The sequence below is a fragment of the Dama dama genome, chromosome 20, assembly GCF_033118175.1.
Source record: "Dama dama isolate Ldn47 chromosome 20, ASM3311817v1, whole genome shotgun sequence".
In the NCBI taxonomy this organism is placed as follows: Eukaryota; Metazoa; Chordata; class Mammalia; order Artiodactyla; family Cervidae; genus Dama; species Dama dama.
In genome coordinates this window covers 112,460,772-112,477,255 of record NC_083700.1, presented here as the reverse complement: position 1 = coordinate 112,477,255, position 16,484 = coordinate 112,460,772, and the positions used below count along the sequence as shown (strand labels likewise).

The 16,484-nt window shown below is 47.2% G+C and overlaps 1 protein-coding gene across 1 annotated transcript in view; it reads left to right on the top strand.

The window, feature by feature from the left end:
- IQCA1 (IQ motif containing with AAA domain 1) overlaps nt 1–16,484 on the top strand; it is a 178,072-nt gene that overhangs the window by 87,174 nt on the left and 74,414 nt on the right. The window contains exon 9 of the mRNA XM_061120125.1: nt 5,934–6,009. Coding sequence (XP_060976108.1) covers nt 5,934–6,009 — 76 coding nt within the window. The remainder of the gene's footprint in view (nt 1–5,933; nt 6,010–16,484) is intronic.

Here is a 16,484-nt window from a genome sequence, read left to right as displayed (position 1 = left end):
TTGTATCTAGAATACATAAAGAATTCTCAAAATTCAACAGTAAGAAAACAAACAGGTCTTTATTTGGGATCTTTGGTTTTAAACTGGCTTCCCTGGTGGCTCAGATGGTACATTAAAAAAAAAAAAAAATCTTCCTGCAATGCAGAAGACCCAGGTTTGATCCCTGGGTTGGGAAGATCCCCTGGAGAAGGAAATGGCAACCCACTCCAGTATTCTTGCCCAGAGAATCACATGGACAGAGGAGCCTGGTTGGCTACGGTCCATGGAGTTGCAACAAGTCGGACACAACTGAGCAACTAACAGGCAGAGGTATTCAGGCTTGCAGATGAGGAGATCCCCTTAAAGGGGGACCTTGATAGAGGAGAATGGTGGTGCCTCAAGGGCATTTTCTGCAGACCAATAGCAATCTTTGCAAATATGCTTTCAATATCAGCGTAATTTCATTTGCCTCTCTCTGGACCTCATGTTGGCTTTGGAAGAGAAAACACAGGAAAAAAGCACTCTACAGTTCATCCTTACAGCTCTTGTCTTCTCTTTGTTATTTTTCAGTGTTCCGTATGTTCAACCATTTGGAACTATTTTCCTTTATATATATATATATTTTCCCCCTCCTTGGCCACGCTGCACAGCATGTGGAATCTTAGTTCCTCCACCAGGGATGGAACCCACACCCCTTGCATTGGAAGCCCAGAGTCTTAACCACAACCACCAGGGAAGTTCCTGGAACTATCTTCAATGGTTTTGTCCTGTTCCTAACACACAGTCACACAAATACTGGAGAGTCTTATTTATGTTTCCGCCAGCCATAAACAGACTTGGCTTAGTGTTAATTCTTCTGGGAAGATCCTTGGACCTGACTCTATGCAATTTGATTAGTTTGAAAGCTATTATCTTTCTACAGTGCCCCCAGGCCACTTCTGGACTGATTTTTCACTCTTGCATCTAAAAGTGGATTATAATTTCACCCTCAGTTCAGTGAGAAGTCATCAGCCTCTTCCCCATCAGAGCGACCTCACTCCCATCCCCAGGACACAGATCCTGAGGTACCCTTCCGATAATCTGAAAGCCACAAGTGATCAGTCTGACATTTGGGCTTATATGTTCGCAGATATATGCCTAGATGCATACCCCCATCTAAAAAGCCTAACAGATGTGGCCCCACCTGAATTTAACCCCTTTCCACTGATCTGAGACTAAAAGACTCTTCCTCCTTGGAAGAAAAGCTGTGACAAACCTAGACAACGTATTAAAAAGCAGAGACATCACTTTGCCAACAAAGGTGTGTATGGTCAAAGCTATGATTTTTCCAGTTGTCGTGTACAGATGTGAGTGTGTGTGTTAGTCACTCAGTCATGTCTGACTCTTGTGACGCTATGGACTATAGCCCACCAGGCTCCTGTGTCCATGGAATTCTCTAGGCAAGAATACTGGAGTGGGTTGCCATTCACTTCTACAGGGGATCTTCCCTGCTCAGGGATTTAACCCAGGTCTCCCACACTGTAGGTACCATCTGAGTAACCTGGGAAGCCCAACGGATGTGAGAGTTGGACCATAAAGAAGGCGGAGCACCAAAGAATTGATGCTATCTAATTTGTGGTGCTGGAGTAGATTCTTGAAAGTCCCTTGACAGCAAGGAGATAAGTCCATCCTAAAGGAAATCAACCCTGATATTCATTGGAAGGACTGATGCTGAAGCTGCAATACTACGGCCACCTGATGCAGAGCCAACTCATTGGAAAAGACCCTGATGCTGGAAAAGATTGAGAGCAAGAGAAGAAGCAGACAGCAGAGGAAGAGACAACTGAATGGCATCACTGACTCAATGGACATGAACTCGAGCAAACTCCAGGAGATAGTGAAGGATGAGGAAGCCTGGTGTGCTGCAGTCCATGGGGAGGCAAAGAGTCAAACACAACTGAGTGACTGAACAATGACTAGTCTGAGAATCCCAACATAGGAGAACTCCTAGGCAGGCCCCAGAGGTAGAACCTAAAGTGTCCTTGGCATCCCAGCACCTAGAAATTTCCCCACGCGGTAGGTGCTCAGGAAATGTTTACAGGTGAACAAGATACGGTCATAAAGTTAGTACACAAGCCAAAAAAAATCAAAACAAGCAAAACACAAAATGCAGTTCAGTGGCACCAAATAAAGGAATAGAAATTAAAAGTAAATGCTTTGTTTCACCTACTCAGCTGGCACAACTATTATATCACTATGATTATGCTGTAACAGACAGACATCACCTATATGTACAGAAAAGGAAAAAGAAAAATGAAGGGTTCGTTGGATAAAAGTGATGGTGAGAAAGCTGTTTATTTCCTTTGATTTTTAAAAATTTTATCGCATTGTTGCCATCGTGTTCTTGGCAAAATAAATGAGCATTTTTGCAAAACATGCAATATGGCTCTGCCGTCAGCTTGCAGGAGATGTCAAGGTGAGCCAGGCCCCCGCTCCCCGGACGTCCCTCACGGGCGTTTACACAGAGCAGATCCTCCGTGATGTCTACAAGATTTCTGAATGAGTGGGAAGGCTGGGCGTATCTCAGATCCTGTTTCTTCTTGTGACTCACGGGGTCTGTGGGTGGCAACAGCAGCCCACTTAGGTCCGCTGATGAGACGGAGTCGGGCATGTGGGGGACACATGACGGAGAGTGCTGGCTGGCACGGGCTGGAGCTGGGAGCTGCAGGACCCAGGTCCATGGGGACCAGCTCCCCTGTGCACCCCCTTCTCTACAGAAGGCCGTGTGATGACTGGGACCCATGTTCCCACCTTGCTGCCCACTGGCCAGTCCAGCTGTGTGTCCCTGCCCCAGTGCAGAGGGAGTCAGCATGGCTGGCCAGAACCAGCCTGGTGCTGGTTCTTTATAGGGTACGAGCATCAGAAAAATGGGATCCCCCTCCACGGGGGCCCCACAGCCCGAGAGAGCAGGCAAGTCAGGCGCACAAATAGCCAGTCATCTACACGGAGAGGCAGGCGCCGGGAAGGATAAGCAGTCTCAGGGGCGGGCTGTTCCCTGAGAGGCAGGCCTCTCTCATGAGAACTCTCCCCAGTCACTTGGCTGAGCTGGGAGTTGTGGCCGAGAACTTTCCATCAGAGAGAGACGTTGGTCAAGGTGGGCACCCTGACGATGCAAGTGGACTTGTGTGACCCCTTCACAGTGAAAGATTCAGGAAAAAAGCAATGACTTTGGAGTTGAAGTGGGAAAACCTCCTCGTGGCATTTCTCTCTCGCAGTAATTGTCAAAAGGGGAAGTGTTCAAAACAGCCAAAGGCAAAGATCCATCCAGTAAACTATTGACTAAAGAAAGAGCCATCTCTAAAAAGGAAGGCGGAAATGATCCATGTGTTTTCACTCTGGTTAAGAGGTGTCTCCCGAGTTGCCCAGTTACGTCATCACTGTGTGAAACGTCATGGGAACCGCTAGCGCCGCGGTCATTCTGTGCAATCGGGATCAGGTGTTTTCCCAAAACCAGTCCTGCAGTGTTTTGCTTCCCTTGAGAACTTGATATTTATTATAGAAATAAAGCTGTACAAATAAAGCTATAAATCTCATTTTTATTTACATGTGTGAAACACCTATTTAGGAAACAGGCTTGGTGCTGGTTCTTTATAGGGTCCGAGCATCAGCAAGATGGGATTCTCCTCCACAAGGGCCCCAGAGCCCGAGAGAGCAGGAAAGTCAGGCACACAAATAGCCAGTCATCTACACGGGGAGGCAGGCGCCAGAAAGGATAAGCAAATCCCACTGAGCCGCAGAGGGTCCTGTCTACCTGGGAGAATCCAGGACAGCTTCACAGGGGAGGGGACATTGGCCTCGGGTCTAAGGGGGATTTCCCGCAGAAGAAGATGGGAAAATGAATCCTGGTCGGCGGGGGGGGGGGGGGGGGCGCGCGCGGTGCGCGGGTGGGGGGGGGGGGAGGCGCAGCCCTCACCCCCTCCAGCCTCATCCCGCCCACCAGCCAGAGTCATGGCCCGATGAGCAGATGCAGAAATGTCGGACTTCTCCTGGGACCCCCGGTGGCCACCCTGCTCCCAGACCAAGGTCACACTCTCTGAAGGTCATGGCTCATGGGCCTTGTAAGGTTCGTCCCTGCTCTGTCTCCCAGCCTCCTGTCTGTCTAGAAGCTCGCCCCTGTCCCCTACACCCTGCCTTACTGATTTCCAGCTACCCAAAGCAGCCCAGCCTCCCAGCTCAGACCCCCATGGACTGACTGATCCCTCTGTGAAAAGTGCTTCTGCAGTTGTGCTCCCTTCCTTCCCGCCCCTCCCCCCCCCCCCCCCCCCGTCCCTTCCTCCCCAAATACAGACTGATCTGAGTCTCCCAAACAAAAGGGCAACAATACAACAACACGCAGGTCAATAACACATTGACTCTAAAAATACTAAAGATCCACGAATGCTTATTGACCCCTGGAAAGAGAGAAGGATGTAACATCTCTGATAAGACTAGTTAGTTACTTTAGGTGCCCCTCCATCCATGAATCATTTCTTTCCTCCAGGGACACGCCTTCATCCAGCACTGTCACTTTCTTGTTTCTCTGGCTGATTCTTCTCAGAGGACCAGGTGTCCTGGGCAGGCACGGGTGGGTCTCCTGCCCCAGTGAGAGCTGTGACCTCCTGTGGGTCCTGAAAGGTGCGTCAGTTGCTCCATAGGCTTGGAGCCCCCAGCATTTCTGGGCCCAGGTTCTCTCCCAGGTTCTGCCAGGCAGATGACACATTCCGTGAGCTGTGGTTCAGGCAGGTCTTCTGTGACCCCATCCCAAGAAGTGAGGGTCCTCTCAGCAGCCTGGCTCCCTCCGGGGCACTCTCATCACTCCTGGGAGCTGTCCTTCCTGTATCCTCCTGACAGCCACGTGGAGTCGAGTCGTGGAGTCAGGGCAGGAGAGTGGGGAGGGAGCCAGTACGAGGGTAGGCGCTGTCCAACCACCAGGGCGTGTGGCCTCGGGGTCCCAGAAAGGAGGGCACGTCCTCCACCCTGACCCACCAGAGCAGCTTGTCCTTTTCTTGCCGCTCCTCCCGCAAGCCACACAGAGAGCTTCAGGTGCTTTGGAAAACTCCCCATGGACATCATGTAGACAAGCATCCTTCCTTTGTCCTTTGTGGGGGGACAAGAACCAGGTCATCGGGCACTTGACGCTTCATACAGTGTAAACATGATGGCCCAGAAATGTCAGTTGGGGCTTTGCAAGACCTTGCTGTTTGAGGTTGAGAGCAGCCCTGGTGGCATAGGGCGGGGGGTATCTCTGCTGTGGATCAGGGCAGGGCCTCTGCCTGCAGAGCTTGGGGTCCCTGCAGCTCTGGCCTGGCTGCTCTGGGTGGCTGAGCTCTCTCTGCAGCGGAGGCCCAGGGCAGGGAGGCCGACAGGACCAGCCTCTAAGAAGGAGGCCAGGTCTCCAGCTCAGGCTGGGGCTCAGGACTGGATTCCTGGCCCGGGGAGGGGACAGGCCAGCAAAGAAAGGAGCAGTCCCGGGCTCCTGCAGAGCCCGACCTGTCAGGTAGTGGAGCAGAAGGCCGGTGGGGAGCAGCCCTGAAGCTGGGTCACGGGAACATGGCAAAGGGAAGCGGCAGGACTCAGATGGGCGACAGCTCTCAGAGCAAGGAAGGAGCTGGACCTCAGAGGACAGGACCCAGCTCAGGGCGTGGGGGCACCACAGGGAGGTGCCTGAGTCAGGAAGGCCCCTGTGAGCCCGCTGGTGGACCTAAGTCTCAAACCATCCCCGCCCTGGTCAGTGGACACAGCGCCCCCCGCTCAGACCGTCAGCAGGGAAACCGCCCAGGTGGATGGACGAGGGGCCGGACCTTCACCCCACACACCAGGAGCGAACACGTGCTCTCCACAGTCACCGTCACCACGTATGTGCGCGCTGTTCCGTGTCTGATCGCAGCAGATAAGCTATGCCTGTCGTTAACGGGTGTGTCATTCTGCTCTACCAGGAAGAAGATGAGATGTGGAAAATGTCACCGAGTGTCTTCCTTCATACGATGGAGGAAGGAAATAACGTCTACAAAGGTCAGTTTACCAGGACGGGTGTGCTGACTGGCGTGTCCTCGTTGGGCAGACGTCGGTGCCCAGTCATGAGAGGCTTTTGTCATTGTTTACTCGCTCACTCGTGTCTGACTCTGCGTCCCCATGGACTGCAGCACATCTAACTTCCCTGTCCCTCACTGTCTCCCGGAGTTTGCTCAAACTCCAGAGGCTGCAAACATGCAGTTCACTACGAAGTCTGTCTGTCCGTCTCGCTTTTAAAATTGCTTTGAGTGGCTTCAGAGCATATAGGTGGTAAAAGAGCAAGATCAGAAAATGTCTCAATCTCTGTTCTGTTTTAAACCCTTGAGACGTCAGCTGAACCTTCTCTTACTTGGAATGAAAGGAAAGAAGGATTTCCCCTGGATTGTTTAAATTAAGAAAATCAGTGCCGTATGTACAGTAAAACGTTGTGATCCTATTAGACTAAGACACGTGCCTGCACGCTGACACCTAATTCTTTTGTCCCGTGTTCAGAATGTAATCTGGCTCTTTCGGCAAGTGTATGAACTGGCCTTTGAGATGTTCTCATTAAAATTTACTGGAATGGTTGTCCAATTCCTTTGGTTCCACTCCACCCTCACAATAAATCCCAAAACAGAATGACCTGCCAGGGTGACCCTGGTCATTAGTGCTATTTGGAAACTCCTGAGAAATGCCATAAGGGTGTGAAGTAGAATATTTCCATGCTTGAGTCACGCATGTGGCTCCTTCTTTATCTGGCCTTAGCTGGACTGCAGTGGGACTGTTATTTACTTAATATGTATTTTTAACTGATGCATGGTTTCTACCCCCAGTTAGTTGAGCCTCATCCTTAGCAACTCTATCAGAGTCATGGCAGGTTTGATGGGCTGGCTGGTTCAGTAAAATAGGAATGTCTGTGTCTCTCCTGCAGTTCTCTCGCCCACCACTAGTGGCCAGGGTCCCACTTGGCCGGAGACGCTGCACTAAGGCAGAAGCACAGAGAAAGGATGACCTCGGAAGGATTTGGCAACTGCTTTTAAGGGGGGATGGATAAGGTCAGAGGGTAAATTAACATTGATCAGGCGCCCACGACATGGAAGGCGTGTTTTCACGCCCATCTCACTTCTCTTTACAACAACCGGGAAGACATAAGCATCACCCAGCCCAGTCAGCAGATACGGTCGGAGACCTGCCATCATTCAGGCTGAGAATATCAACTCTTCCCTTTCCTTTTCCATTATGGTTTATTACAGGGTGTTGGATGTATCCCCCTCTGCTTGTACTGTAGGACCTTGTTGTTTATCCATCCTGTATATAATAGTTTGCTCTGCTAATCCCAAACTTCCAATCCAACCCTCCCCCTCCCCAACCCCCTCTTGGCAACCATACATCTGTTCTTTATGTCTGCGAGTCTGTTTCTCTTTTGAAGATTAGTTCATTTGTGTCATATTTTAGATTCCACATATAAGTGGTATCATATGGTGTTTGTCTTTCTCTTTCTTACTTCACCTAATATAATGATATCTAGGTCCATCCATGGAGCTGAGAATGGCATTATTTCATTCTTTTTGTGGCTGAGAACTATTCCATTGTACATATGGGACAGATCTTCTTTATCCATTCATCTGTCAGTGGACATTCAGGCTGTTTCCATGTCTTGGCTACTGTAAATAACGCTGCTGTGAACACTGGGATGCATGTATCTTTTCACACTGTAGTTTTGTCCAGATGCATGCCCAGGAGTAGGATTGCAGGGTCACACGGCAACTCTATTGCTTCTGTCAAACGCCCACTCGCTTACATACTCCCTCAGCAAACATTGACTGGCTCCGGTGGGCACGTGCAGTGCTCGCCTGGAGGTGCACAGGCGGCCCATGCCATCTGAGGCTCACTACACACCCAGGGGCGGAGCTGGTGGGCGGGTGGGGACAGTGGCACCAGCTGGCTGGCTTGTTAGTCTGGCCACAGCCACTTCCAAGGGACCTGGCCAGGAATCGCGGTAGTCCACGATTCCTGCAGAGTCCAGGCCCAGCTGGGGTGCCCCTGGAAATCAGGGCTAGGCCCCACACAGAAGCTGCCCTTTGTCACAGGACATTATGTCCTGGTCTGCACACACCGTCTCTTGTCTCATATTCTTTGTATCTATCACCAGCCTTCGAGATACCTTCCAGGCCTTTGAACTGTCAGCTCATTTGCTTCTAAACACCCCCTTCCCCCTTTCTGGAGCCCTGCTGGCTGTCCTTGGGGCTTCTTGCCTGTCTCTCCTTCATTCTCCTGTTACTCCCTCACCATGTGGAGCCCAGCCTCCAGGGGGTCCTGAGAGCAGCCGCCAGTGCAGAGGGAAGTCTCGGGTGCTGGGTACATCTCAGTAGTGTCTTACAGTTGAGAAATGGAGTATTCCTGCCACATCAGTAAACACGGGTGTCACAGCCATCAGCGGTTCCAGCCCTCCAGATGTGAATTTCTGAGCCCTAAGGGCACTCAGGAAGGAGAACAAATGCCTGTTTGGTCTGGCAGCCATGAGGCGGCGGCCACTCCCTACGGTGAGCACCAAGGAACTCGGGATGTGAGACACACAGGACGCCGGCCCCAGAGAGCTGAGATGCATGTGAACTAATGACTTCAGCGAGCCCAGACTCTTGCATCTTCCTGTCCACAGAACAGCGCTAAGTTCCTTAACTCGAGATATCTGGCTTTCTTTAATTCACAAAAATGCTTTTAACGTTCAGACTACCTGCCCTTTGTTGGAAGACTTCTTTACATCTCTGTCTCTTTTGCTGTCTCACATATAGGCTCATCATTAACATCTTTCTAAATTCCATGACTATTTTTTAAATCAGCACACGATCAGGAGTTAGAAAGCGTGGCTCCCTTCACCTCTGATCATAACATCTTGGATGAAGAAAGAAAAGTGGGAGAGCAAAATCCTCCTCTACCTTCACAGGGAGTCAGGCACTTGTGTCAGGAGCTTCTTGATGAGTCAAGAAGCAGATTAGAATCCACATATCCACACTATTGATACTGTGTATAAAATAGACAACTCATGAGAACTTACTTTATGCATGAAACAGGTGACTGATGAGAACATAAATAGACAAAAACAATAGAATGGGAAAGACTAGAGATCTCTTCAAGAAAATTAGAGATACCAAGGGAACATTTCATGCAAAGATGGGCACAATAAAGGACAGAAATGGTATGGACCTAACAGAAGCAGAAGATATTTGGAAGAGGTGGCAAGAATACACAGAAGAAATGTACAAAAAAGATCTTCATGACCCAGACAATGACTATGGTATGATCACTCACCTAGAGCCAGACAACCTAGAATGTGAAGTCAAGTAGGCTTTAGAAAGCATCACTACAAACAAAGCTAGTGGAGGTGATGAAATTCCAGTTGAGCTATTTCAAATCCTGAAAGATGATGCTTTGAAAGTGCTGCACTCAATAAGTCAGCAAATTTGGAAAACTCAGCAGTGGCTGCAGGACTGGAAAAGGTCAATTTTCACTCCAATCCCAAAGAAAGGCAATGCCAAAGAATGCTCAAACTACACACAATTGCACTCATCTCACACGCTAGTAAAGTAATGCTCAAAATTCTCCAAGACAGGCTTCAGTAATACGTGAACTGTGAACTTCCAGATGTTCAAACTGGTTTTAGAAAAGGCAGAGGAACCAGAGATCAACTTGCCAACATCTGTTGGATCTTCAAAAAAGCAAAATGGTTCCAGAAAAACATCTATTTCTGCTTTATTGACTATGCCAAAGCCTTTGACTGTGTGGATCACAATAAACTGTGGAAAATTCTGAAAGAGATGGAAATACCAGACCACCTGACCTGCCTCTTGAGAAACCTGTCTGCAGGTCAGGAAGCAACAGTTAGAACTGGACATGGAACAACAGACTGGTTCCAAATAGGAAAAGGAGTACGTCAAGGCTGCATATTGTCACCCTGCTTATTTAACTTATGTGTAGAGTACATCAGGAGAAATACTGGGCTGGAAGAAACACAAGCTGGAATCAAGATTGCTGGGAGAAATATCAATAACCTCAGATATGCAGATGACACCACCCATATGGCAAAGAGTGAAGAAGAACTAAAGAGCCTCTTGATGAAAGTGAAACAGGAGAGTGAAAAAGTTGCCTTAAAGCTCGACTTTCAGAAAACAAAGATCATGGCATCCAGTCCCATCACTTCATGGGAAATAGATGGGGAAACAGTGGAAACAGTGGCTGACTTTATCTTTTTGGGCTCCAAAATCACTGCAGCCATGAAATTAAAAGACGCTTACTCCTTGGAAGGAAAGTTATGACCAACCTAGACAGCATATTAAAAAGTAGAGACATTACTTTGTCAACAAAGGTCCATCTAGTCAAGGCTATGGTTTTTCCAGTAGTCATGTATGGATGTGAGAGTTGGACTATAAAGAAGGCTGAGCACCGAAGAATTGATGCTTTTGAACTGTGCTATTGGAGAAGACTCTTGAGAGTCCCTTGGACTGCAAGAAGATCCAACCAGTCCACCCTAAAGGAGATCAGTCCTGGGTGTTCATTGGAAGGACTGATGCTGAAGGTGAAACTCTAATACTTTGGCCACCTCATGCGAAGAGCTGACTCATTTGAAAAGACCGTGATGCTGGGAAAGATTGAGGGCATGAGGAGAAGGGGACGATGGAGGATGAGATGGTTGCATGGCATCACTGACTCAATGGACATGGGTTTGGGTAAACTCTGGGAGTTGGTGATGGACAGGGAGGCCTGGTGTGCTGTGGTTCATGGGGTCACAAGGAGTCAGACACGACTGAGCGACTGAACTGACTGACTATATGTATGAAATAGGTTACTAATGAGCACGTACTGTATGTATGAGATAGGTAACTGATGAGAACGTCCTGTACCGTGCAGGGAGCTCTGCTCCGTGCTCTGTGGTGACCTGAATGTGAAGGAAATCCAAGAAAGAGGGGCTGCAGGAACAGGCCCAGCTGATTCACTTTGCTGTGCAGTAGAAACTAACACAACATTGTAAAACAACTATACTCCAATAAAAATTAAAAAATAAATTACTGCAAGAAAAGGCTGGGACTTAAAAAGAAGAAGCAGTATAAGAGTGTTATCTAAATGTTAGGAGAGGAATAGAGAAAGCTGGAAGAGCCCCCATGAAGCTGGACCTTTGCATCCTCCTCCCGCAGGCCCCTTGCTCTTCCTCCCACAAGCCGCTCACACTCACACCTCCGAGCTGTCATGCCTTCTGTTCCCTTTGCCTGGAATGCTTGTCCCTTCAAGCCTCACCTGAGACCCAGGTGGGGTGACAGTCTCCCGCCTCACCTGTGCCCACCCCAGAGCCGCAGTATTCACCTCCACCTGACTTCCAGGGGTGTGGTTGGTTCCATGTCCCCACAGGGGGGCAGCAGTTCTACGAGGACTGGGCAGGTATGTCAGTCACTCAGTCACATGCAACTGTTTGTGACCACATAGACTGCAGCCCACCAGGCTCCTCTGCCCGGGGTATTTCCCAGGCAAGAATACTGGAATGGGTAGCCATTTCCCTCTCCAGGGGGTCTTATCCCAATCCAGGGATAGAACCCAGGTCTCCTGCACTGCAGGCAGATTCTTTCCTGTCTGAGCCACCAGGGACAGGGCATGAATATCATAATTTACAAATAAATCTGGTTTATGGATAAATCTGAATCTAGCCAATGCATTTTATTTTTTTTTTTCATTTATTTTTATTAGTTGGAGGCTAATTACTTTACAATATTGTAGTGGGTTTTGTCATACATTGACATGAATCAGCCATGGAGTTACATGTATTCCCCATCCCGATCCCCCCTCCCACCTCCCTCTCTACCCGATCTCTCTGGGTCTTCCCAGTGCACCAGGCCTGAGCACTTGTCTCATGCATCCAACCTGGGCTGGTGATCTGTTTCACCATAGATAATATACATGTTTCAATGCTGTTCTCTCAAAACATCCCACCCTCGCCTTCTCCCACAGAGTCCAAAAGTCTGTTCTGTACATCTGTGTTTCTTTTTCTGTTTTGCATATAGGGTTATCATTACCATCTTTCTAACTTCCATATATATGTGTTAGTATGCTGTAATGATCTTTATCTTTCTGGCTTACTTCACTCTGTATAATGGGCTCCAGTTGCATCCATCTTATTAGAACTGATTCAAATGAATTCTTTTTAATGGCTGAGTAATATTCCATGGTGTATATGTACCACAGCTTCCTTATCCATTCGTCTGCTGATGGGCATCTAGGTTGCTTCCATGTCCTGGCAATTATAAACAGTGCTGTGATGAACATTGGGGTGCACGTGTCTCTTTCAGATCTGGTTTCCTCGGTGTGTATGCCCAGAAGTGGGATTGCTGGGTCATATGGCAGTTCTATTTCCAGTTTTTTAAGAAATCTCCACGCTGTTCTCCATAGAGGCTGTACTAGTTTGCATTCCCACCAACAGTGTAAGAGGGTTCCCTTTTCTCCACACCCTCTCCAGCATTTATTGCTTGTAGACTTTTGGATAGCAGCCATCCTGACTGGTGTGTAATGGTACCTCATTGTGGTTTTGATTTCCTTTTCTCTGATAATGAGTGATGTTGAGCATCTTTTCATGTGTTTGTTAGCCATCTGTATGTCTTCTTTGGAGAAATGTCTGTTTAGTTCTTTGGCCCATTTTTTGATTGGGTCATTTATTTTTCTGGAATTGAGCTGCAGGAGTGGCTTGTGTATTTTTGAGATTAATCCTTTGTCTGTTGCTTCATTTGCTATTATTTTCTCCCAATCTGAGGGCTGTCTTTTCACCTTGCTTATAGTTTCCTTTGTTGTGCAAAAGCTTTTAAGTTTCATTAGGTCCCATTTGTTTATTTTTGCTTTTATTTCCAATACTCTGGGAGGTGGGTCATAGAGGATCCTGCTGTGATTCATGTCAGAGAGTGTTTTGCCTATGTTCTCCTCTAGTTTTATAGTTTCTGGTCTTACATTTAGATCTTTAATCCATTTTGAGTTTATTTTTGTGTATGGTGTTAGAAAGTGTTCTAGTTTCATTCTTTTACAAGTGGTTGACCAGTTTTCCCAGCACCGCTTGTTAAAGAGGTTGTCTTTTTTCCATTGTATATCCTTGCCTCCTTTGTTGAAGATAAGGTGTCCATAGGTTCGTGGATTTATCTCTGGGCTTTCTATTCTGTTCCATTGATCTATATTTCTGTCTTTGTGCCAGTACCATACTGTCTTGATGACTGTGGCTTTGTAGTATAGTCTGGAGTCAGGCAGTTCCATTCCTCCAGTTCCATTCTTCTTTCTCAAGATTACTTTGGCTATTCAAGGTTTTTTGTATTTCCATACAAATTGTGAAATTATTTGTTCTAGTTCTGTGAAAAATACCGTTGGTAGCTTAATAGGGATTGCATTGAATCTATAGATTGCTTTGGGTAGTATAGCCATTTTGACAATATTGATTCTTCCAATCCATGAACACGGTATGTTTCTCCATCATTTTGTGTCCTCTTTGATTTCGTTCATCAGTGTTTTATAGTTTTCTATGTATAGGTTTTTTGTTTCTTTAGGTAGATATACTCCTAAGTATTTTATTCTTTATGTTGCAATGGTGAATGGTATTGTTTCCTTAATTTCTCTTTCTGTTTTCTCATTGTTAGTGTATAGGAATGCAAGGGATTTCTGTGTGTTAGTTTTATATCCTGCAACTTTACTATATTCGTTGATTAGCTCTAGTAATTTTCTGGTAGAGTCTTTAGGGTTTTCTGTGTAGAGGATCATGTCATCTGCAAACAGTGAGAGTTTCACTTCTTTTCCTATCTGGATTCCTTTTACTTCTTTTTCTGCTCTGATTGCTGTTAGCCAATGCATTTTAAATGAACCAATGAATGTAGGAATAAATGCCCTTGGAAGGTGTAACTGGAAGGCAGAGTTTTTAAAAAATCATAATCTTTTTAATACTCTCTGACTTCAGTTCAGTTCAGTCGCTCAGTTGTGTCTGACTCTTTGCGACCCCATGAACCGCAGCACCCCAGGCCTCCCTGTCCATCACCAACTCCTGGAGTCTACCCAAGTCCAAACCCAAGTCCATCAAGTTGGTGATGCCATCAAACCATCTCATCCTCCATCGTCCCCTTCTCCTCCTGCCCCCAATCCTTCCCAACATCAGGGTCTTTTCCATTGAGTCAACTCTTCGCATGAGGTGGCCAAAGTACTGGAGTTTCAGCTTCAGCATCAGTCCTTCCAATGAACACCCAGGACTGATTTCCTTTAGGATGGACTGGTTGGATCTCCTTGCAGTCCAAGGGACTCTCAAGAGTCTTCTCCAATAGCACAGTTCAAAAGCATCAATTCTTCGGTGCTCAGCCTTCTTTATAGTCCAACTCTCACATCCATACATGACTACTGGAAAAACCACAGCCTTGACTTTAAGGTACACGCATTAGTTTGATAAAAATTAATTTGGGGGACATCTAATGTTCCTATGGGAAGTCCACGTACCCACCCAGCAAAGCTCTTGAAACAACCCACGCCTTGTGTGTAATTTACCTTGCAAGCCCATCAAGGCTAAGAAAACTACAAGCCACTCAGGAGAAGGAAACATGAACCATGATTTTGCTCGTTGGCTGTTGGGGTGTTTGATGAGATATCCATCCTGTCTTCGGTAACTTACAGAAATTCAGTGTCTTCATCTGAGCATTCTTTTCATAAAAATCAAAGGCTTTCCTTCTCAAAAGAAGTATTAGCATTTTAATCACTGACTTTATGCCCCCTCCTTGGCCCACTTCTGAGCAGATAAAAACTACCCCGGTTCTGGCTTCTCCTGCTCTCAGATTAAAAACTCATTCTCTGCTACAGGAAAGAGCAGGCCGTTGTTTCCCTTTGAGAGTCATGAATAGCTTCCTGCATTTATAAATGTCCATGAAATTCTTGAAGGGATTGAGACGTGCCCTGTGCAAAAGTGTCATGGGAAAAACAAAGTTTTAGTGGAAAACTAGGTCCGTTTACATAACCTCTAGGTAAAACCCACGAAGGCTGCTCGGAACTGCTTTATCTGTAAATCAGAGTCACGGCTCCAGAGTGAGGATGTCACGAGGTGCCACTGCTTCCACATAAACAGTCGTATCTTGCTTTCCTTTCTGTTGAATATTCTGGGTCCCTTTCATTATTAAATGCATTGCTTCCTGTCTTATCTATCCCCTGAAAAAGCAAAGTGGCTTCCTTTGAATAACAAAGTCATTTTGCTCTAAAAGATCTTAATGAAGCAGGTGGGTTTTGCTCACAGAGATTTAATCATCAACCAAGATTCAGTCATCATCTGTTAGAAGAGAGTTGTTATTGTTATTGCTGAGTGTTGTTTTTTTTTTAGTCGATAAGTCCTGTCTGACTCTTTGCAACCCCATGGACTGCAGCCCGCCAGGCTCCTCAGTTCATGTGATTTCCCAGGCAAGAAGACTGGAGTGGGTTGCCATGTCCTTCTCCAGAGGATCTTCCAGACTCTGGGATCAAACTCACGTCTCCTACTTAGCAGGCTGAGATGGTTGAATGGCACACAATGAACGTGACTTTGAGCAACCTCCAGGAGTTGGTAATGGACAGGGAAGCCTGGCGTGCTGTAGTCCACGGGATTGCAAAGAGTCAGACACAACTGAGCAACTGAACTGAAATGAACTTGGCAGGTGGATTCTTTACCACTGACCCAGCACAAAAGTCCCAGTGCTATTGACGAATAGAACATTTTAGCACAGTTACATTTTCAAGGGGGAGAATGTACAATTTTAAACCCATAAAAAAGAATGTTAAACCCATATTATTCCTACATTTCAGAGTTTCCCTCAGTGTAAGCTTATGTAGATTTCAGAAAATGCACAGAGAAGGAGCAGTTGCCTTCAGGCCTGTGAATTAACCGCCCTTCATGTACTCACACCTCACAAGCTCACTGCAAAATCTCCCTTCTGGGGGATTCAGGCCAGATGTTTATGACTTAAGACATTTTTCACATCAAAGGGGTGGTATAGACCATGTAGGCAATGCATTCTTGCCCTGAACACTGATGAGCAGGATAGTTCTCTCTTGCTGACACTGTCCATGGGAATGACTATTCAAAGTGATGACTCTTCAGAGCCAGCTTTCCAGTCATTTCCTGTGTGCCCATCCCTGCCACACCTGGCCCACATCTGTCTTGTTCCAGCAGTCCCAGGCTGGCTACCTCCCCCATCGGGGTGGTGATTCTGCTTGAAGTGAGAGTCCCTCAGTCGTGTCCGACTCTTTGCCATCCAGTGGGCTAGACAGTCCATGGAATTCTCCTGGCCAGAACACTGGAGTGGGTAGCCATGCCCTTCTCCAGGGGATCTTCCCAACCCAAGGATGGAACCAGGTCTCCCACATTGCAGGCAGATTCTTTGCAAGCTGAGCCAGAAGGGAAGCCCAAGAATCCTGGAGTGGGTAGCCTATCCCTTCTCCAGAGGGTCTTCCCGACCCAGGAATCAAACTGGGGTCTT